Genomic DNA, 23,867 nt, shown 5'->3' on the forward strand with positions numbered 1-23,867 from the left:
TTGATTCACTAGGCTTGTGTCTACTTGAGAGAGAACTCTGAGGGTAAACAGGGGATAAGTTCTGGGGAAAAGAATGCAGTGAGTCATTAGACCTAGAAGTGAAATGAAATGCTATACCAAATCCTATTGAAACTTCAGGACTTAAAATGAGAAGCTACTTTTTCCCACGAGAACTCAGCAATTATAATTTTAATGAATGCTAGGACAGATTTTCAAGTTCTTAGTTGACATGTTTAAACGCAAGTGTTTCCAATGAAATATGCCATTTTATAAAATATAGTCACTATTAATGCCAAAACCAAGAGAATTTTTATGGAATTACATATTATGGACACATGACTACTAAAGCAGTTCATCATGATTGATGTTATGATTCTGAATACCACAGGAGTTAGTAATGATTTGCTGCCGTCCATGAAGTTCAAGCCAGTGTTTTTTGTCTAATTGGCTCCATCACTGCTCACTGAATTGGTATTTTCTCTCTATCCTGTTTCCCATCATCTGGTATTCCTCTGGAGCCCACACAATCTTCAGGTATATGCTTCAATTGAAACCTGATGCCAAATGACAGGTCCTGAAATCAGGCCTAAGAAACAATTCTGAATAAACAATGGTACTTAAACATGAAAAAGGATAATTTAGTTTCTGTATGTTTTCATTTTTAATGAAATAAGAATCTACTTTATGATTCTGATATTTAACCTATTAAATTATATGCTCTCATATTTGCCTAAGCTCAAAGAGAAGTCAATGACTAAAAGCAGAGCTCAGTAACACGAGTAATAGGAAAACTCATGTACAGTCTACCCATCTATAAGACAAGATGAGATCCCACAGTAAGGGATTGAGCACATATTTACGGGGACTCACATTAATGTATACTTTACTGATTCTTCTTTGTGATCTAATAGTTAAAAGATTATAAATACCTAAAGGGGTAAATTTCTCCAAACTATATATTATTTTGACATTAAAATTACAAAATACTTTTATGAATTACTAGATATTCTTAAAATTGGACAAGAAGACAACTTTTAAAACTGGCATTTCTTGCTCTAATAGGGCCAACTAAAACTGGTGTATCCAATTTACAGCCTGACATCAGGTGGAAGTTGACTATGTCCCTTACTGAAGAAAGTCACACCCCAGATTTGTGGTTCCTTCGTAGTCCCTTGTGTCAACAGGGCAGGGAACCCCTTTGTTGCTGCTGTACTAAGTCATCCCATGGTATGATATAAACAGTTCACCTGGGAATGAAAGACTTGAGTTCTGCACCTGCTTCACAGTGAAATCTTAGCTTGAACCTCCCTGAGCTTCTGATTCCTTAAATCTATAAAATGACGGCCTCGGACTAGATGAAGCCTTTAGAGGGTTGCAATAGCTCTAACATTCATCATTGACAATCTCTCCAAGTTCTCCTTGGTGATCATGCCACCTCTTCTTCCACAAAGAGATGAAATCTAGATACTATGACCCAGTATTACGTCTACTCAATTATCCTAACGGTTGGTCCCAGCTCTCACTTCAAGTTATTTTCAATGGTGTCAGAATTTTCCTTAGTAACATTAAGTAAGAACTCAGTGAAATCCAAGTAAATTCCTTCCAATGTTTTGTTCTTGGTGCAATCATACAGATGAACATTAGCTCATCATTTCTGATCATTTTTAGAACACCTGTCTGATAAAGAAATACTTATGCCCCAAGCAAAATGGCATCTTTTCAGAAGAGAAAGTTCACAAATATGAACCCAATAGCCATTGGGGTTAAAACACTGTGATACACCATATTCTGTTTTTCTCTAAACACTTTTAATGATTAGACAAATAAGTTTCGATAAATGTAATTTCACACGGGACTGTCTCCTTCATCCGTCCCACCCGTGCTGACAATCAGATTTTCACTAGGCAAGTCTACCCCAAAATAAAGTATTTGCTTACAAAAGGTTAGTGAGGACTCTTTGGATAACAACAGCTTCAATCTTTAAAAAATAAAACAGTTTTGGGAAGCTGCTAATTTATTTTGAGTTTTTTTTTTCATCTTGGATGGCCCTCCTCTAAAACTGGTTCTCATTTCCCAAAGCTCTTGTTTGTGCTCTAAAAACCACCCCATCTCTTGGAGAAGCCCGAGTCCGTCAGCAAGATCGATCTCTTTGGAAATGGAAGCCGTCTGGAGCCCACCAATTTTAACAACTTCAGTTTGACCTGAAGAGGAGTTTATTGCCTCTCTAGTCCCCTTCCCTGTGGCAGTAAATTACCGACGATTAAAGAGGCCGGTTGCCCTCACCCTCGTTGCCCCCACCACTCCTCTCTGCTCCCAGCAAAGACAGAACCCCCCCCCCCAAAACCACACCCAACAACGCTGCTCCCCAAAGGACAAAAACCCGCCACCAAGGCAGCAGCCCTGTGGTAATTTCCCAGGCATTCTGATTGATAACAATCAGCAGAGCGTGGGATAATAGCTCCCCCTAATTTACCGGGCCCTTTGAAGGGTTAAAATATGGCAGATGTTGATAGCTGACACTCCTTGCTAACAGGAAAGACACATTGCTGTGGGGCCCACTTCTAGGCTTTCCCGTCCCCGCAGCTGTCTGTGTAGAGCTAATTGTATCCACTTGTTTAACCTCGGGGAACGTCTGGAGGGGACCCACTGCCACAAGGGTACCTTTTTTTTTTTAACGGTCATTTCCTCTCTGGTGTAACTTGCATGACAGTATGTGACAAGCAGAAATTAATGGGGACACTGCTGTGCCAAGTCCTCCTGAATTGCTGACACTGGCTACAGGCTGCCTGCTTGCCACCCAGCCAAGACCTCACATGAAACATGGCGAGGGGCCCACGGCTCTATTCACCAGCAAGCCAGCTGGTCAGTGATGAGAGGATCCGAAACAATGTGGGGCGCACAAACCAGGAAGAAAGGGCTTTACAAACCGCGTCAAACCAAGGAGGTAGCATTTGCTGGGAGTTAATATGCTGGTTTATTTTCCTGAGTGGTGAACTGCAGGACTCCAATCCCCAAAGTCCTTCAGATGGGAGGCGTATTCCTCTCCCGAGGCCTTCTAAGGTGTAAGTCAGGATGGCACAGCCCTCAGGCAAAAGGAAGCCACTGGGATTCATCTCCAAGGAGTGTTTCCGAGCCAGCAGCTTCCAGGAAGGCCCAGGAGCCAGCAGCGTATCTCTGGCCTCTAGCTAACTACCACAGTGCTGCCCAGTTTCAAAATTCTATGCATGGGCTATCTCTTTCACTCTTTCTCCCACATACAAGCACACACACAAAAGAACCTCGAATTCAAGCCCATTAATTGCCTGCAACGTTTTGCAAGATTGGGGAAATCTGCCCCAACCTTGGCAAGATCCGCTTTCTTCTCTTGATATAATCAGGGATCAAACTCTGCCGGTGGTCACTAAACATGGTGGCTCTGTTATAGATTAGGTCCTGCTGATTTCAGCTCAGATGAACAAATGAACAGACTTAATTTAAAAAAAACAAAAAACGTACAGCACAGGATCACCTAACCACAATCTTGTGTACCACTCAAAAGTCAAATTTAGGGAGAAAAAATGGAAAGTTGTAATGGGAAAATCACACTGGTGAGCGTTTTTATAAAAATCTGTGAAGTTCTAAGAGCATTTCAAAAATACACATCAGAGAGACTCCTCAATTTTGTGTCTGGGCATGGTGCGGAGTAAAAATTTGGTGGCTCTGAAGTAGCAGATAGTCTCATAAAACCAAGAATCTATTCAATTCACTTTTTCTTCTCTCCAAAATTTTAAAGTGTGCTAGTTGATGTGAAAATGTACCCAGTTTCTGAGAAAATAAAAAATACTCGCAGCAACTAGGGAATTCAGCAAATGAACAGTGCTAAGGTTTTGGTCTGAGTTAGAAAGTTCTCTTGCTTCTGGGGGGAATATTAGGGGAAGAAAGCAATAACCTGCAGCGCTACCAGTTGACCCTGGAGAGAAAGAGGACATGTGTTTCTGCTTCCAAAGCCATCTTAGAGTGGTGGCTTCAGAATGGGCATTCTTTGGCCACAAAGAGTTAGTTGCAGGGACAGGCAATCTATCTTTCCACCAGAAAATGGAATTAACAAAATTCTCCAATTCACTCTGGTAAGAAGCACAAGATCAGAGAGAGAATAAAATGGTATGCATGACCGCTTCCACCAGATAAAGGCTCTGGAAATACCTTCAGTGGATGGGCTGTTATTTCTGTAAATATAATCTGTGAGAGACCTACTGAATTTAAGAAAGGCCTAACATGTCCCCAACTCAGAACTATTCATGGAGGCCTGGAAAAGACACCAAAGAAGAACTCATGGAAGTGGAAATGCTCATTTTTAAAGCACATTTCCCAAATAAACTAGTATATAATGCAACCTGAGCCTTTTTTCAATGTTTGGTGCCAACAGAGTCTTTAAGGATCCCTGCTTCCTGATCATAAAGTAATATTTTAATGAAAATTTAAATACTCCAAATCCATATGGTGCTAAGAATATACTGTGTAAGTAATAGGTCCTTTTTGCCAAGACCAACGTGGAAACATTAATAAATAGGAATCCGGTTCAACTTCAGACATTCCCGCTTATGTGACAGCTAGATGGTATGAACCGGAATCTCTCAAAATTGATTCCTCAAATATTACCAAAGACACGTGCATGGGCAAACCTGAGCGTGAAGAGTGATGCCTATGGCTCCCCCAGCAGCTCTGCAGCTACCATCAAGGGCTCCGGGCAAGAGGTGTGCTGGGGGGGTGCTTCTTATGTCATTTCTCATTAATTAAAATATTATTTGCATTTGTGAATTTAGTTCCAGCTCACATTTCTGAGCTCCCAAGTTTTTCCAGACAATAAGTACCAAATTTAACAATGCCAGAAGGAGTAAAAGATTTCTACACATGGAATTTCATTTCATAGGTACATTTTAGAAATGCATATTTTTAGGTTAAATAGGGGATACCTGTCCTTATTAAAATAGCCTCTCTCAGCTCACATGCCACACTGTTGTGATCAAAAGCTTCAAGGCTTATCAAAGGCTATCCCCAATGGCCCACATGTTTGATCTGAGAGTTAGGGAACTATGAGATGTATTTTAAAAGGCAATCCAGCCAGCAGCTGGATATAACACATTTACAGGCTTCACAGGCCTCCCTGATGCTTCCTTAGGCCTCTTATCAGAACAAGAAGAATGGAGATCTCTGTTATGGCTTTCCTGTGGCAAGTAAAAGACAAGGCGATGATTTTCCAGTCCATTTCCCCTGGCAGCATGCTCATCAATCACCAGAGGCTGGGACTTTGTTATTCTGACTGGAGGAAAGAAAGCTCAGTGGTTTCTGTCTGAGTGAAATGGGGTTCTCTTCCAACCAGTGGTGCTTCCACCTTTGACAGCTGAGGGCTCACAGGGCTAAGCTGGAACACAGCAATTCTACCTAGTGTACAGATGGTTCAGTCCGGGATAAAAGATATTTTAATGTGTCTGGTGATGCCAATTTTCTAAGTCCAACAAGGGGGCTACCAAAGCTGTGGGTACTTAACTTTGTGTAAACAGTGTGTCTGCCGCAGTTTTAATTTACTATCATCCACACTGTTTTCACCTTCGTATGTTCAAAGGGCCTCAATGGGAAAGGACAACAGACTTTAAAGGAAGACAGGAAAAAAAGCTTAAAGAATAATAAACATACATTCAAATGCCCTTTGTTTGGCATTACCCCCCCACCCCCCCACCCTCCTTGCATTTAGAAGAAAAATGTCTTTGGTGGATGGTGGAGTTATGTGTGTTACTATAAGGGCAAATGCATGTTATGAAGATCACTGCTAGCATTTCAAGTCTCAAATATTTTATTACTTCAGGAAAAACTGGTAAGACATATGACACTCCATTAAACTAATTCTGTATCCACAATATCTTATCTATTTGTGGGCAATCTCCCTGTATAGGCCAATACAGGTTTGAAAAGAAAGGTTCCTTTTTAGCAGACACAGAATAATGCACATGCCCTAAAAAGCCTCTGCTTAACTATATTATGTAATTGTTATGAGCTCATTTTTAACAAGAGGGCTGAAAGTTGATTTCAAGTAAAAAATATTGAAAAGCTAAAGATTATTAAAGTAACCCACACCAGTGCCTACCACTGTAGTAAAAATAGGCCCATTACTCAACTTTACTCTATATGCAGACATCAATTTAAAAGTTTACTACTCACCAGCAATTGCTTCCATTATAATCTAATGAAATTTCTCCACAGCCCAGTTACACTAAATGTTCAAATGCCAATAAGATTACAGATAAAAACAATGGTATCAGTCAGTCTTATTAGAAAACCTGCCACATTTTTTTCTAGTCTCTCAATGTTTGCCATTTTATCAATAACTGCATCAATAAAAATGTACTATATGTTTTAAATATATATACATTATTTTACAAAACATGTTCTATTGTGTTGCCTAACAGCAAAGAAAATGATACTATGTTGCTAATTCTTATTTGGGCTATACAGAAAATATCTATGTAAATATAAGAACTTCTCTGCAATAGAATGCATTCTCCATAAAAAAATGTTAAAACAACCTTGTCAGATTATAAAAATATTAGGTTAAATATTATGAAAATGCCATTTTTGTAGGGCAAAAGCAGTCTACTAGCAATTCATATGGCTTAATATAGTCACAGTACATGCTCATTTTAGACCAAAAATATAAACAGAGATAGACACTATTAGTATTTTAATATATTTTCTTTTAGTTTTCTATACATGTATGTGAAATGTATTTCAAAATGGGGATCATATCATATATAGTTTGTATCTCATTCTTTTGTCAATTATTCTTCAAAAATACGTTTAAAAAAATCATCCTATTAAATGAATTTTCATAATTTATTTAATCATTTGCTATCCTGGTATACTCTGATTTTTAATGTACAATTCTCTGGTTATTTGTGAGGTTGAATATTTTCCCCATCTATCTACCAGCCATTGGTTATACATGTTATTTCTTTGTGAATCTATTTCATATTCTTATTCATATCTAAACTAGGTAATTTTCTTTTCCTTATTGGTTTGTAAGAGCTTTTTATATGTTAAGGATAGTAAACCTCTGGCATAATTTTTGCAAATATTTTATTTGCCTTTTATTTTTATTTAAATATTTTAAGTATAAAATTTTTGTAGGATAATCTATGAATTACTTCTTTTATAATATCTACATTTTAGCCTAGAAAATTCATGTCTACTCCCAAGTCTAATATTTGCTTATATATTATTCTAGTTATTAAAAAATTAGTAGCAGCCCTACTCACACAAATACTTTTTGAAACTATAAAGGGTTTAGACCATACATGAGAGTACTTGCTTGGTATCCGAAGCTGAAAGTGCTGTCTTCAGCCTCCTAACCAGCACTAAATGTTACTAAATCAGGCCTGTTTCTAGCAAAATTTACAAGCAAACTCAGCTGTCTCTTTTCTAAGGAAAATTTCCTGCTGTACAAAGGGTTACCTCTGAACAGTATCTCCATTATTTCACCCATGACTCCATTCCTAATTTTCTGTTTTCTGGCAGCTGCTCTCTAACTTACAAATAATGCATGTCTTTGTTTAGAGTTCCTTTAAAAAAGTGTATATTCTAAATGTGGAAGAAAGCTCAATTTATTTTACTTTGAAACCTGAGAAATCAATAACATGAACCATATGTTAATTATGGAACTTGGTGATAAATAAAGTAAGAAGTCCTGTGAAACTGTGGTGGTGAAAGTGATGGTGAAGTTGAAACAGAAAAGGAGAGAAGTCCTTTCTCTTGGAGTGTGATGCTTTCATAAATCTCTCCACTTGGGAGAATACCAAAATGCAGTTCTTTGCTTAATTCATTCTAATGTAATTTATATTTTACTTTCTTTCCAGTTCCTAAGTGTTTTTATCAAGATCTTACAGCAATGATGAGATGCATATCAAGGGCTGTTAGTTTAGTAGCAACATTTAGAACAGATGAAGTCAAAGACAAAACTTGACCAATATTTTTGTCTTTGTATGTCATTTATTTGCATTCATATAGTTTTGCACTGGAGACATAAATCAACCCATCTTTAATATCTGGTTTAAATATTAAAGAACTTCAGGATTATACTAAATTGCTATGATTAAAAATCATAATGAGGGAACAAGAATTAGTAATGTAATGTTTTTGATATTTACACTCAACATAATTGCATGCTTTTAAAAAAGCTACTTTTGGGGGTTTATTGCACGTATATAAAACTCTTCTTTTTTCCTGGGACCCATTCACTCAATTCTCTTGTTACCACCAACCTATCTCTTCCCTTTTCTTGTATCCCATCCCTCTGACCCAGAATATATTTTCATAAAAGGAGGGAGCAATGGGAAACAGAGTTCTCACCTACAGCTTTTACACTATCTTAGTCTCAATGAACACTTTAGGTTGTCAGCCATGGGTGATGATGAATTTCTCAATTCTGGATGTGAACATTAAAATGTGATATATTAGTGAAATAAAAATGTCAACAAGGAGCAATTCAAGTGTTCATTCCATGCTAACCATATCCTCAATACATCTTCAATTGAGGATAACTGTTTCCAGATCAATCAATATCTGATTGCTGAATGTAGACTTAATTAACCTTTAATGTTGAAGTTCCTAAACTTAATTCATGGTGAAACTCCTATGCCCTGTGGTCCCCAATTCCCTGCTATGTTCTATTTTAGCTTTCCAATCTAAAAGTGGTGTGACTATACTAGAATAGAATGATAACTATTTCTTTGGTTTTGTCCAAAAAAGGGAAAATGAACAAGTATGGTCAGGGACAACAGAGAGCAATGGTAAATATAAAAATCAACAAAGCTAATAGTTTGTATTTGTTAAAGGCTTAGAACCACAACTGGAAGAAATCTGAGCAATAAAAACTTCTAATACATGAGCCTCAAAGGAGTACCTAAATACTATGGCCACATTGGAGTCAATGCTAAAAGTCTCTGACTATCACCCACTTAAGCTTCACATGGTTTTGGTTCCTCATCTATAACACAGGGTTAGGAATTCTGACCAGTTACACTTGCAAGTCTGGTAATGCTAGCTAATTTAAAATCACAGAGAACTATGAAAACATAAGTGAAATAAAACAAAAAGCCTCTTTCAAAGGTCAAATCATGAACACTTTTTTTTTAAAGAGTAGATTTCTGGGTGGCCTAAAAATTTCTAGTTAGAATTCTCATATTCCTAAGCGTCTTCTCTTCATTCATATTAATGAGTTAGCATTTTCCAACAGAATATCTTAAGGATTAAAAACTTCACTGCTTTTAAACCGGTATCCTATGTCTGGGCGACTTTAGTTAAAATGCCACACCTGACTTCACCTGGTCTCAGGTTAGAGCCTTCTGAATGGCTGAGGTTATCCTTGCAGAGGCAAGCAAATAATTCACAGGTCTGAGTCATTTTAGAATGTAAGGGAGATGTTTTCCATTTCCCAGCTATGTCATATGAGCTTATTAGAAACTCCCTCCTGAGATTATGTTTGGGGGATCCCTGGGGGATGGGCTGGGGTAGGGCTATGTTAAATAAGCCCCTGGGTTGTAGTTATGTAGGTGATTCACTGACCATACTTGGAGAATACAGCATCATGCTTACCTCGCTTCATTAACCTTTCATTAGATAGTAAACTCATTTTTGCAGAATTTGTTGGGTTTAGTCTATTTCTCAGACATCCAAATTAAGCTTACTGTTGTATGGTAGAAGACAGAGTTTTTAGAGATTAGATTTATACTTGAATATTCCTAATATCTGAGGAATTCTCTTTTACTTCCTAAGACTTCGTCACAGTGTCCAGATTCCTGGCATCAAGGCTGTGATTTACATACACGAGTCCAAATTCAGGTCAAACACTCTTCGGATTTCCCACTGGAGTAGATCTTTTAGGAGAATTCTGCTCTTTGAGAGTTATGATAAGGAAGAGGAAGAGCAGGGTGATAGTAATCTCAACAATATTTCATATGCTGGAGATACCGGACTCTCATGATTTCCATTACGAGGTTACCAGCTGTTTGTGAAAGCCCTTGTTCATTCAACAAATATTTACTAGAACCAGTAGCCATGTTCTTAACTGCAGTGAAAGGGCTGATTAATCCTCCCACCTTTCTGAGGAATGAGGGGTAAGGCCCCACCTTCAGTGGCCGATGGATGCCTTCTCTACAAGCCCTTCGCCAGCTCCAATTCAGTGACTGCAAGCTGTTAGCAAGTGCGCTGGTACAGTGGCGCTTTCCTAACTTCCAAACTTCACAATACATTTGGGTCCCTGACATTTCTGGATAAGAATGATAAAAACCCAAGTGAATAAATATAGGAGAGTATTTTCAATTGGATTATGAAAGAGTAACTTAACTCTCTGAAGTTGCTTATTTCTTAGGGTGGGGACTGGGAAGACCTTTGCACACAATGGTGAATTACTGGAATCCTATGTTTAAATTTTTAAAAATGTGTAAGTAACCAAATTATCCTTTAGATATATAGCCCTGAGAGGTGAGAATGGGGTCTAAGATTCATAGCATCAATCAAGTTCTTCACTAGACCTGGTTTCCCATCCTTAGAATAAAAGATATTTAACAAGGTCCGACAATGAAAGATCAATTTCTGGAACTGTGTTAAGTCAGTGCTGTATTAAAGGAGAAAATGCTTTTTGTTCAGTGAAGATCAGTTGCTGGTTTTAGACTATATCTAAACCAAACCAACAAAGCAAACCCTTAATTACAGTATGGATAATCCCACAGAGTCCCTGTCCACCATAAACATTAATGTGAAAGAACCAATGGGTGTGCCGAGATCGGACATGCCCTCAGCTTATTTTTCCATTGTGTGTGCGTGTACATAAAATCTAACCTTGAAACAGTAGTTTACTCCCTTGTATAAGGGGAACACTGATGCCTAAATTTCAGAGTTAGAGGGTTAAAGGTAAGACCTAGGCTAGTTACCAATACTTGTTTATAGGGTCCCTTATATTCCAGACAGTATGCTAGTCCTGGGGATACTGTAATAACTACAGGTCTGACTTCAAAGCTCTTACCTTCTAGTTGGGAAAGATAAACAACACACATGAAAAGTAATGAGCTACTGTCAGCTCAGTCTTAGGAACAGGACAAGGTGGTGTAATATGGTAAACCATCACCCAATGTGGAGCTTTAGCTGAGGTGGTAAGGGAAGGAATCATGAAAATATGACATGAGTTGGGACTAGAATGATAAGAACTAGACATCCTCTTGTGGGGCTTGGGGGAGAGAGGAGTGGAACATTCCACACAATGAACAGGAAGCACACACTGAGCTGGAAGCAGCTGGAAGAAGAGAAAGAAGGCAGGTGTGGCAGAAGAACGGTGAACCAGAAGGATGGAGGCAGGTGAGAGCTTGGAGGGTGTAGGAGAAAGAACAGCAGATCATGCAGAACTTTTGACTTGATTCTACGGGTCAGGTCACAGGCAACCCTGGAGAAAAGTTTTCAGTAGGGAAGTAACACTTTTATTTATTATTTTAATAAGGTTGTTATACAAAGGGTGATCCAGAAAGGGGCGGAAGTGGAAGCCACATGTTGAGTTAGGAAGCTGGTTTGCAGCGTTAGCCATGAAGATATTGAGAAGTAGTCAGTAGTCAGGGATCTCTCTGGGGGCTAAAACCAAACGTACTTGCTAATGAACTGGATAAAGATAGTGAAGGAAAGCAAGAAGCCAAACACGATGCCTAGGTTTTGGGCTCGAACAGCTGGGCAGATGGGGAAGGCTTGAGGTAGGGAGATAATTCTTGGACGATGTGTTGTGTTTTTTTAAAATTTATCTTTATCGTTGAAAGTATTAGATGTCCCTCTCCCCCCCCATTGATACCCTCCACCCACATCTGCCCCCCCACTTCCCCCACACTATTGTCTGTGTCCCTGGGTGATGCCTATATGCAAATAAGTTCTTTGGTTAACCTCTCCCCACCCACTTCTCCACCCCTGCCTTCCCTCTGAGATTCAACAGTCTGTTCCATGCTGCTATGTCTCTCAACCTATTTTGTTCATCAGGTTTTTTTGCTCATTAGATTCCACATGTGAGTGAGATCATGTGATACTTGTCTTTCTCTGACTGGCTTATTTTGCTGAACATAACACTCTCCAGGTCCCTCCATGCTTTGGACGATGTTTTGATCAAGAGGTTTCAAATGCTTGGGAGAGGTCAGGCTGGAGAATAAATGATATATGAAAATTTGGGGCTAAATGATATCACTTGCCGGAAAGTGTAGACAGGGAAAAGAAGAGGGCTGGGGGGTGAGCCAGAAAGGAGACTGTCACGAAGTTTAGGCACATGCTCAACTTGGATGAGAAATATGCCTCTTCCAGGCAGAGTGTCTCTGCTATCTGTCACCATGGTGATATAGGCTGGTATATACTGCGGGTAACTTTTTAATGGGCTCTATAAACAGATTCAATGCCTAAGGTGAGGAAGTATTTTCTAAAGAGATTCCAACTTAGCTTGATCAAACTCTCATTTGCTTATTTTAGTCATTATTTATTTTAGTGAGTCAGCCTAGCAGTACCTTTAGAATGACACTAGCTTTTATTTTTTAACCCCTATTTCCTTTTAGAAAAGAAGCCAAACCACTAAGTAACTGTTAGAGTTTATTACATACTTTTAGATAAATGCATTTGCATAATCTGTTCTCTTTCTCTGGATATGAATTCAGCTACTATAAGGGCCTGGGAAACTGCTTAAGGATTTGTTTCTGGGAGAAACCTCAGAACCTAGATGATCTAAAAATGCTTCCCTGAAGAAGCTTCTTGAATTATTGAGAGTTACCACAGTTGTAGTTCACTCGCCCTACATTTACCCCTAAAGCCAATGGCCAGTTGCTGGTGCTACTTTGATCTACCCCTCTAGCTACTCAGACAGGCTGCTTAACTTTTGCTTAGCAATACGTAGGATGTTCCTCTTTTTAAAATCCCCCAGATTCTGTGTGTGTGGTGCAGAAGGACATACATAAGTAAGGGTATGTATGAGGGTCTGGTTTGTGTGGAGAAAACATTTTCTTTGAGTCAAAAGACTGTATTTGAAGCTAACTTTCCACAGAGAAAAACTATGTTACATGCCTAATGAAAGCTCAGATGCCTATTTTTTTTTATTAAAAAAAACAGAGTGCCTCTAAGCACAATAGGTAATACACTACGAATAATGTGCTTTTTATAAGGCATAATACAGGTCTAGAATGTGCATACATCGATTGGATAAAACATTACAAATACTCAGTCTTATAAAATGCTACACTTATGTGGAAGGGGAGTGAAACTAAAATGAAAGACTCTTAGGACTCAGGCTGGAGAGAGCCTAAAGCCAGAGACTGAAGAGGAAGCTGTGGCCCAGCTATGCAGAGGCTAGGAAAGCTGTGTGTGTGTGTGTGTGTGTGTGTGAGAGAGAGAGAGAGAGAGAGAGAGAGAGAGAGAGAGAGAGAGAGAAAGAGGGAGAGAATGTATGGGGGTAACAAAGGATCTTGAGGATCAATAAAAATAGACTGTCTGGGCAACCATGCTGGCCAGCTATGAGCCCTAAGAGATCCAACTATGCTATAGGCATGAACTATTGGAAGTCAAATTGCTCTAAGTTGAGACTCATCTTAGAGTAAAAGACTGACCTATGAGGTCTTTTGCACCAGAACTACAGTTATAACATCCCACTTTGCTTATTAAAATGAAATTTATTAAACAGTCCTCTCAGGCATCTTTCAAATATGTACTTTCTTTTCAAATTATTTCATGTTACTATGAAAAGCAGTCCGTATTAAATATCAGGAGAGATGTGTGTAGATGGGTTTTAAAAAACATGGTCTCTTCAATTACTCCAATCATGATATTAGACTGAAAAGAATTTCCTTCCAGGATCCTTATCATTATTGTGGAGTATTTGTTCTTTGAATTTCTTGCCTTGTTTTTAAGATCACCTTATTATGCAACATCTGCTCTGAATTTCAAATGTGATAAACAGAGTATGAGTGTCGGTGGCAGATGGCTAATGACCAGGAGCGACAGGGCATTCAAGCCTGCCTTGTTTTCTGAGAAGCGATATTTTCATGTTAATTTGCTCTGTGTCCTGCAAAGATGAGACAAATCACCTGCTCATAATTCAGGCAAAGTGGAGACCACCAGGAGCAGAGAGGGGCCATGGCTTGATCCCTTTGGGGTGAGAGGAGAGGAGGCTCTGGGAGACTTTCCTCATCTGCAGTACAGGGGACTGGTCAGTCACTTTGCATTATGTCAGCTCAAGAAAGATGAATCAGCCCTGGGCATCCCATACTGACACCACAGACACTGTTTACTGCAAGCAGATATTATTCATTAAAACAGATATTTCCCAGAGGCAGAAAACAGGTGCTATTAAGAGTGTGTGTCAGTCTCTGAAGTCTGGGTTTTGTAAAAACAAACCTAATAGTACATTTTATCTCCTACTGAAACTATTACTACCAACAGAAATCTCTAAGAAACATTCAACGGAAGATAAAATGAAATGTAATTCACAGAGAAAATGACCCACGCAGACACACAAACCTGTTTTTCTTTCTCAAGCCCTATAGAATTTATCTGTCCAAGATGCATAAATAAAATATAATTTCTATTCTAGGATTGAGTCATCCAAAGAGGCCATATGGTTTTGAACTAAAAGAACCCTGTCCCTATTTTGGAGAGGTGGCTGACCTTTTGTGTGCCCTGTCAGGGTCTTCGAAGTCCTACTTGTGAAATTATATTGCTATTTTCATCAAACATGTTACATTCACAGAATGCCCAAAGAATATTAGGTTCTCAAAGAGTTTATTAGATAGTTGACAAGCCAGGTCACTTACTAGGAAAGATAATGTACATAAAGGGAGGCCTAAGTGCCAAGTGATAGTTGAGGAAAAGAGGACATTACCTTCTGAAAGCATTATGATTTTACACAGGAATCTCTCCCTATATGTATCCTGCCATTCAGTAGTTCTTTTTCTGGGTAGCAGTTACAAATGACTATGGAACAAGGTGAAGGAATTTATTTATAGTTCTCTCTGATCCTTTCTCATAGTGTAGCAGATAAAGGCATGAAAGAGAAAAAAACAACAACAATCTGAAAGCCCTTTTTTTTTTTTTTGCTCATAAAGTCCCCACGAAAGAAAGGTGCGATATAAGCAAAGATACTTAAAATTTATCATGAATCCTAAAAGAAAAAAATGTATCAATTTCTGCCGCATAAATTTAAACATGAAAGTCCAAGAAGACAATATCAAATCTCAAGTGATCAAATAAAAGTTAAACAAAGACAGCAATGAATTCCTCCAAGATCAAAAAATAACTTCTGGATTAGAAAGAGGAAAGCAAGATATGGCAATGATAAGCCTAGAGGCAAAATTTGGTATTTGTTGACTTCCGAGCACAGCAGGCATGAAGCTTTATGCAAAGGTCGCCATCAACATGAATGGATATACCTTGGGACATTAAGAAAAGAGATTAAAGAAAGATGAAAACCTTGAGATGAAGTATGAGTAAGACGTATCTGTGTGTCTATTTTTTTAGAATAAGGTGTTTTTTCAAATGTTGGAAAGAGTCACCTATGATTTCATTTTATTCTCAGGAGCCTCTCAATGACAATGATCAGCTTAGGGCTGTACCCATAAATTACTTCATCAAAGTCTAACGTGAGCCCTATATACAATAATTATAAGATTTCCGCAATGGGTTCACCCAACTATCAACCTTCACAAATAGGGCGATTTTCTGCCTTAAAAAACACACCAAAAGGTATTTAAAAGAACTTGAAAAATTGTTATATGATAAATGTAAATGGGGAAAATAAACCCATTAGAGGCTTTCTGACAAACAGGTTGATGAAAGTGGTACTGAGCACAAAGATTTTATCCCTAAATATCTAGTCAGAGACCATGGAGCATCCCAGTTTCATTCTGCTCTCCTAATGCAATTTATGTCCTCAACATGCACTACAATATCCTGAATTTAAGTGGGCTAACACATAAACAGGTGGTTGCGGAAAATTCCTTTAGCCTAAATGATCTGATATGAGGTCTTTTCTAGATTTTGTTTTATATTTACTTCATGTTAAAATATTTTACATTTTTATAATTATTTTGCAACATGAAGGGTTCTGACCTATGCCAGATAATGCCAATAACAGTACCTATGACTTTGAAGAACATTTTAGAAAATATTTTGGTAGCATAATACAGAGAATCAGCTATAGATTGTGCTTATGGATAAATACGTTTTTTAAACTTGAAAATAGACCCTGAAGTATTTAGGTAACCATAGAGAATGTGTACCACATGCTTCTGTGCGCACTTCATCTCTTCCCTTATACTCTAAGGTGCTTGAGTGTAGTTTGATGACTAATTCAGTTTTGTGTCCCCAATGTGTCTAGCACAGAACTCTCCCTGTAAATATTCAATTAATATTTGTACAAGTATACTCAGAAAAGTACTCGTATTACAACAAAGCATTCTATATAAAGAATATAATCTGTGTTCCCAATAGGTTGTTCATAATAACAATATTCTCTTGATATAGTTATTGAGATGTCTCACAAGTGAACCTATACAATGACATACTTCTGTTCTCTGGTTATGTGCTTGAAAAATTCAATTAACCAGAATCTCAACTAGCCAGAACCTCCTAATTAGCAGATGCTTATCCTACATTCCAACTGATAAAAAATAGCCAGTTACAGAAACAAAAGGTACAAGTGTTTATTAAAAATAAATTTGTATCAATTATATATTCAGCTTAAAACTATTCATTTGATGGTATTCTAGTGTGTTTAAATGATTATTCATGTTTGCAATAATGACCTTAAGGAATCACAAATGCTCCAATTACAAAAAACCCTATATTTAATAAGGAAGAAAAATATATTAGCACAGCTTAGAAAATTTTCTAAAATTTAGGATGAAGACAAAACAGATATTGTGATTAGCCTTTAAGTAAGCAAAAAATGTTCAATTAGTCATTAAGATACAAATTAATTGCCTAAAATATTTCAGTTGACCATAGCTTTACTTTACTATGAAAACCTCAATACACTATTAACCACAAACTTCAAATGACCACAGCCCCTCTGCCCACCTCCACTCCTCCCAGCTAAAATGGTCCCTGTAGATCAATGGTGCTGCCCTGATGGCTGAAGAAATTTTAACAGCCTCTGGGGAAATCTCCTGTTCAACACAAAACGAAATGACATTCCCTTTCCCTGGAGAGAGATGAAAAACTCAGAAATACTTTTAAAAAGTCACCTTGTCAAAAGCTTCTGGTGAGAAGCACCATCCCCTGCCCCCCAATCAACCCTTGCCAGGTCACTTCGCCACTCCTCTCCTCTCCTCTATCTCACTTTGGTCAGCGCCCTTCTGTCTGTTCATTTTATCCTGCTTACCTCTCCCTCCCTCGAGAATTCCCCCCCACCTCACTGCATTTCTATTCCTGCCAGATGAAGCCTTAGTTTAACTCCACTCTGGCTTATCAATCATTTTAACTACAGAGGCTTTTCCAAACAATTCTGAAACTTAGCAGCCTCTAACATCCTAGGAGAATTCAATGTGAAGCTCAAAAGATCTCTGCAGGTGGCAATACATGGTATAAATCTATGGTTACCTTCTCCTGCTGCTTGAAAAAATATGACCTCCCTGAAACAAAAAATTTGGACTCAGAAATATATCAGAAGAAGCCAATGATTATTTTGTCAGACTATGCTTACGCTGTTGGTTGGCAATCTACCTTATTTATTGAGTACCTAGGAGTATAAATCATTGTGTAGGGACCATCAGTATACAAAAATGAGTAGGTAAAAAAGATATGGACATAAATAATCACAATTAAAGGTAAAAAACATGATAAAGAGGGAGAGATATGTAGAACAAGGGCTGTAAGACAAACAAGGTTGCATCCAGCTATAAAAGTTATCAAATGATATCTGAGGTGGACCTTGACAATTTTAAGCAGTGATTATTGGATGGGGGAGCAAAGAAGCGGCAATAAGAAGGGCCACAGAAACAGGAAATTATGAGCCACCCTAAGGGAAATGGGATTAGTCCAATGTGAACCCAAAAAACAGAGTATGTGAAAAGGGGCCCTGCTCTGCCCCTGGCGTGCTGAACTGGGGTTTTGGACAAACTCAAAAAGGAGAGAACTAAAACCACTGGAATAGAATGTGAGAGGAAAGACAGGTGCAGAGATAGAAGAAAACCAAGAACAGGCGGTCAGGATACCTACATTTAAAGGGATTTAATGTCCTTGAAACCGCTCAGAAAGAAATGAGACCATTACTGAGATCCATATTCTTTATGAAAGGCAGATGGGAGAAAACAAATTCTGTATTAGACTAAAATCAAAGGAGTAAATAAAGTTCGACATGTCAGTATCTGGGAATACCACCAGCTATCACTAAAAGACATTTCTTACTCTGTTTAGGAGAGAAACTATTTTCATCTATTTATTCCTATAAAAATGATACAACTCATTTCTAAATAGTGAATGATAAGAGAAGGAGTCTATTTAATTACGTCACATAATTCACAAAAACAAAAGGGTCTTCCTGAAGACCTGCACGTAAAAGATCTGCTGGGAAGTTCAATTAAGCAGAATGAAGACAGTCCAACAAAACTTTCTAAGTAGCTCTTTCCGTCAGACTTAAAGGAAGAAAAAATTTCTAATCAGTCCACTGCATTTAGTTTGCTGACTCCAAAAAAATCTGAAGTCATCTTTGAATCCCTAGGGTTTGGGACGGTATCTGGCACTTGGCTTCCTGTAATTATTTTATTAATGAGAAATAATGGATAACGAAGGGTCTGACACCAGTATTTCAGATTTACATAGCGTGGGTATGTCCTGGAGCCAGTGTACAAGTATAATATTCAATGTGCTCATAAATGAGGCTTCAAACTGTATCTCTCAGAGTCCATGAACATCAGCAAAAGACTGAGATGTATTTACTACACTATACTTTCCAAGGTAAGAGCCAGGTAATGTATGAATAGATATTTTCCAATAAATGTATTAGAACTAAAGGATTTTCCACTGAGCCCTAAAATTAATGAACTAGAATATATCCTATTTTGTACACATCCCACTTAGCTATATTAAATATATTTACCTATACACTGAGTTACAAAAGCTCTAATTCTGGCAATTTTCATAAGGAAAGAATATCATTGCTTAACAGACTATAAGAGTGTGACTGTTTGACCAGGCAGAAAGATCATTCTTGGTACCTTTATGGTTTCAGTGGGCACTCCAGGTTCTGGAACTTTATTCAAATAAGTGGTCAAGTCTTGATCAACATGTTCAAACACTAATGTTAGCTTAGTTTCTCTGTCTGTTCGTGACACCGTGCACACATCAAATAACCTAAAAGAAAAAAGAAAGATATTAAGTAGGTGGCAATAAGCAAAGAAGTAACCTGTGTGTCTTACACATGTCCTTCAATTTGATCAAATAGTAATAAAAAAAAGGCCAGTGTTGACCATTCCTTGTGATAATACGTAAGGATACCTAAAAGGACCTAACACTTGAATATCAATATGAAAGTTCAGGAGAGGAGCACTTGGCTAAGGGGTGACGAAATGCATAGCAGCAAAGAGAAAGGAACAGGACCAGAGCATGAAAATATCTGCGTAGAGTGTTTCCTTATTTAGGACCTTAGGTAGAACATGCTGATGAAGAGAGTTTCAAAACCTGCAGCCTAGGAAAAAGATGGTTCTTCTTAGCTCACAGTTCGAGTATTATTAAAAAGACCGACGGAGCATTCTTTGGATGCTGGACTTGGCAATGAAGTTTTTCCCGGAATTTAAGGTGTTAACAATCATGCCCGTGAAAATAAGTAGGACGGAATATGGAGAAATCTGGTTTATTTCTAGGAGAGCCTTCTCATCCTGGTGATCCCTAGAAAGGGTATAAATTCTTAGTTTTAAAATTCCAACTATCATGCTAATCAAAACTGTGAAATTCAAACTTTATTTTTCGGGGGCTGGGGAGGAAACTGCATTGGTAAACTACGTCACCCTTAAATGATGAAGGGAGACTAACCAACTTGACTACCAAGTTCAGATGGGCGAATTCAATTTCTTTCATAAAATCCTAGAGCCAATTCAAAATTCAAGTTTCAAAAACAAAGTTTTCAGTAGCAAAACAATCTTCAAGTCAAAGGACAAATTTTCCTTTAATTTCAACCATACACAGCACACTATCTGGTACATGAGATGTTTGCCAAATGTTTGAAGAATTAAACAAAGCACTCATCAACAAGCTGTAAGTAAATTTCTTGACAAGACTGCAACAGAAACACTAAGAAAAGGCTAATAAAATGCTATTCATATTATTTTCTTTCATTTAAAAAATTTAATAACACTCTTCAAAGAGACTATAAATGTGCACATAACCCAATTACTAAAATGCAGGGTTGATTCTCAATTATCCACTTTGTGTATTATCTCTGTGAAATTTTTAATGCCTGGATGGTTCACCATACCACCCCGACCGCATTTCTAGGCTATATGGGCCCCACAACATTGGTGCTTCTCTGTGAAGCTAAACTGAACGTTAAGAGAAACTAAAGAACACTATAATTAAGTTAAATCTAGTGGGGTGAACAATACCGCCACCAACCACACACATTTCACAGCCAGATTCAAACTGCTTTTTCATTACGGGCAGTTTGGGGTGAGTTCTACAACTCCATTAAAATAAGTTAAGATCGTCTGAATTTCTTCCTCACCTTTATCTACTTCCAAATATCCCAACTGCTCAAGTTTTAATCATCTACTTCCAAAGTTATTTTTTTCTAAATTCTAAAGTCTTCCAATGTGACTAATGTGACTTATTCTGGAATATTGTTCTAATAAAGTAAAAACTCCTGGTTAGTAAATTTATTAGAGCTAGTACCAAGTCACCTGAGTGCCATACTATGAAAAATATGATCGCTATTATGCATGGACCTGACACCGGGGCTGTTTATCAAAACAACTCTTTATATTTGGTAACTGAAGCAACTACCATTTATTCATGGGCTCCTGAACCCCTTTTCCTCTTCTCCCACATACTTTAACAGCTTCACTTTTTGCTTCCTTTTGAAGAAAAAGGAGTTCCACAGTCACCGAACTTCTTCCTATCCGTTGCCGCTACTTTTGTAATAAAATAAAGCAGCAAGGAACCGAAGATCGTATGTCTAAAATCAAGCACAAACATGGGGACTGCACCACTGCAGCTGTGCTTCTTAAATGTTACTTTAAATATGTTTTCCATTATAATTAATACACAGTGCTTATCACTGCCTCGGGTCGGCAATGATTTTAGTAACTCTAGTTCTTACTACACTTAGAGTTAATACCCAAGACATTTTAGTCACTTCCAAAAGGAAAAGAAAAGTTTGACTGGGATGTAACTGGGGAACGAAGTGATCCTAAAACACTGCTGAGCCAGTCACCTGCTCTCAAGCCGTTAGGTTACCTAACAGCAGCGGCAGTGTGCTGTTGCTTCATCTCGAGAAACCGTTTCAAACACTCTTTGTATGACACAATTCAAGAATAACATCCAACCCACCCAAGTTCTTTTCTTCTAAGTTATATCACTTTCTTCAAAATATTAAGACTCACCGTTTTGAGACAAGGCCTTAATTTTGTTTTATTAATTTTTTAAGTTTTATTGTTCCATTACAATTGACAATATTAATCTGTATTAGTTTCAGGTGTACAGCATAGTGACTAGACATTCATATACTTCACAAAATGTTTCCCCTGATATTTCAAGTACCCACCTGGCACCTTTACGTAGTTATTACAATATTATCGACTGTATTCCCTGTGCTGTACTTTATGTCCCCGTGACTATTTTGTAACTACCAATTTGAAAGGCCCTAATTTTAAGGGAAATTTTTAAAAAGTGGAATTTTTAAAGAATTGTGTCACAGTGCACAGAGTAGAATCTTCTTATATGAATTGTAATGTATATAATAATATATTCTAGGCTATAAAAAGAATGGTGTGAGGTCAAAGGGGCTCATGCTGGTTCAAGGAGATAATCCCTTTTTAAAGGTGGCATTATTAAGATTATTTGGGAAATGGAGCGTATTACATTCTCTTTCAAACTTCACAAGTGACCTGAGGGAAAATTAAAGTCCTAGGAGGACCTGCAGGTAATCCCCTTTTTGGTTCTAATGCTGGATATCAACATCCCATAGGCTCAGTACTCCATTTTGGCAAATACTGCTCTACACTAAAATAAGAAACTCAGTTTGACTTAATTGTTTAGCAAACATTATCAGAGTAAAAATTAAGTTACATTAGTCATAATGGGTAGAAAAATGCCATTTGAATCAACAGTTAAAAATATTAATTGTAAGAATTTTAGAACATAATATATATATGATGCTTTTTCATCTAAAATGTCTCCCTCTAGAATATCCCAAATTCAATAATAGTCACTTTGGTGGGAAAGAAAGAAGACAGATGCAAATCTCACATAAAGTAACTGAGCTACTCAAGAACTGAAATCCCTGATATTTGGCAAGAGGTTAATGATCTGTAATATATTTATATAAATCAGTGAGGAATGTGGCCAGGCTGCCTAGAACCCCTATACTTGCAAAACAAAAGGCCAGACAGGTCTGAACATTTGAACATAAACACTGGAAAATAACTTTGTATGATTCCTTATGTTGACCGACATCTCAAGACTTTTTAAAACTTTTTTTTTTGCTCTTCAGTAAACTGACAAAAATACCATTTCAGTGACTGCATGACTGCAGTTCCATAAGAGAAATAAAATCACACTGTGTTGACTATGAACAATATCTCAGATTACTTTTGGAGGAAATGAAAACTGTCATTCAATATTTATCCATTAGAGAGCTTAGCTTAATGCGACCCAAGTGAATGTTCAAAAAGTAGAAGTGAGAAGGGGTTCTCACCACTTAATGAGCCTATGAATCCAGTTTAGCTGTGAAAACGCAATCCAAAAAGAGGCAGATAGGTTAGCATGTCACAATTAAGTCCGCCAAGCCCCTCACTATCCCACAAAGCAATTCTCTTGCTGTCTCTATTGTCCTGACCCCCAGCTGCAGGGCCGAGAGCAAGCACTGTGGTCCAGCACAGCACTCAGCTTTCCAGCTGTCCCGATGATGTAATTATCTCATAACAAAATATCTCCGTGAATTAACACTGCATCCTACCCATTGTAATCCTTAATGACTGCTTCCTGTCCATGTTCTCTATTTAACTTGCTATTCTGGATCTATCGCATAGGCAAGCTGTCTTCATCTAATGGATGGGATTACATCCAATAAATTTGGGATTTCCAAAGATCATGATTTACAGAGGTCTCCCAAACAACATGCTTTGGAAACACAAGCCCTGCCTTTCTATTGTGCTTATAATAAAAGGGAAATCTGCATTATTTGCTGTGATTAAACTTTGACCTGTCACAGGAAGGAAGTTCTATGAGGATTTTTTTCCTGTCACTTTTTCCCCCATACTCTTGAATGTTTGGACATCAAAGAAGTAAGGCGTTTGGAACAGCTGACTAAAGACATAAAACAAAATTGTATTTGAACTACAGCCTGTCTTTGGAATTAAGAAGAATATTTAAAAATTTTTTCTCTCTTCCTTTATAGTCCACAAAGCACATTCTGTGGCTATAGCTCGCATGCACCAAATTTATGTCCACACATCCCACTAGCCCTACACTGCTGGATACTGGTTGGATGCTCTCATTTTGCTCATTAAACATGGACTGGGCGTGCATTTATTCTCAACTGACACTGGATGGTGTAACTCCAGAAGTATTTGCCACCAACAATAGCGAGCATGCTGCCAGAAGGAAATCACCATTTCAGCGGT

General features: G+C 37.9%; 1 protein-coding gene across 1 annotated transcript in view; it reads right to left on the reverse strand.

Moving 5' to 3' along the window:
* CDK6 (cyclin dependent kinase 6) overlaps window positions 1-23,867 on the reverse strand; it is a 202,160-nt gene that overhangs the window by 122,785 nt on the left and 55,508 nt on the right. Inside the window, exon 3 of the mRNA XM_081147862.1 lies at window positions 19,248-19,383. Coding sequence (XP_081003988.1) covers window positions 19,248-19,383 — 136 coding nt within the window. The remainder of the gene's footprint in view (window positions 1-19,247; window positions 19,384-23,867) is intronic.

Source organism: Miniopterus schreibersii (assembly GCF_964146895.1).
Source record: "Miniopterus schreibersii genome assembly, chromosome: 9".
Lineage (NCBI taxonomy): Eukaryota > Metazoa > Chordata > Mammalia > Chiroptera > Miniopteridae > Miniopterus > Miniopterus schreibersii.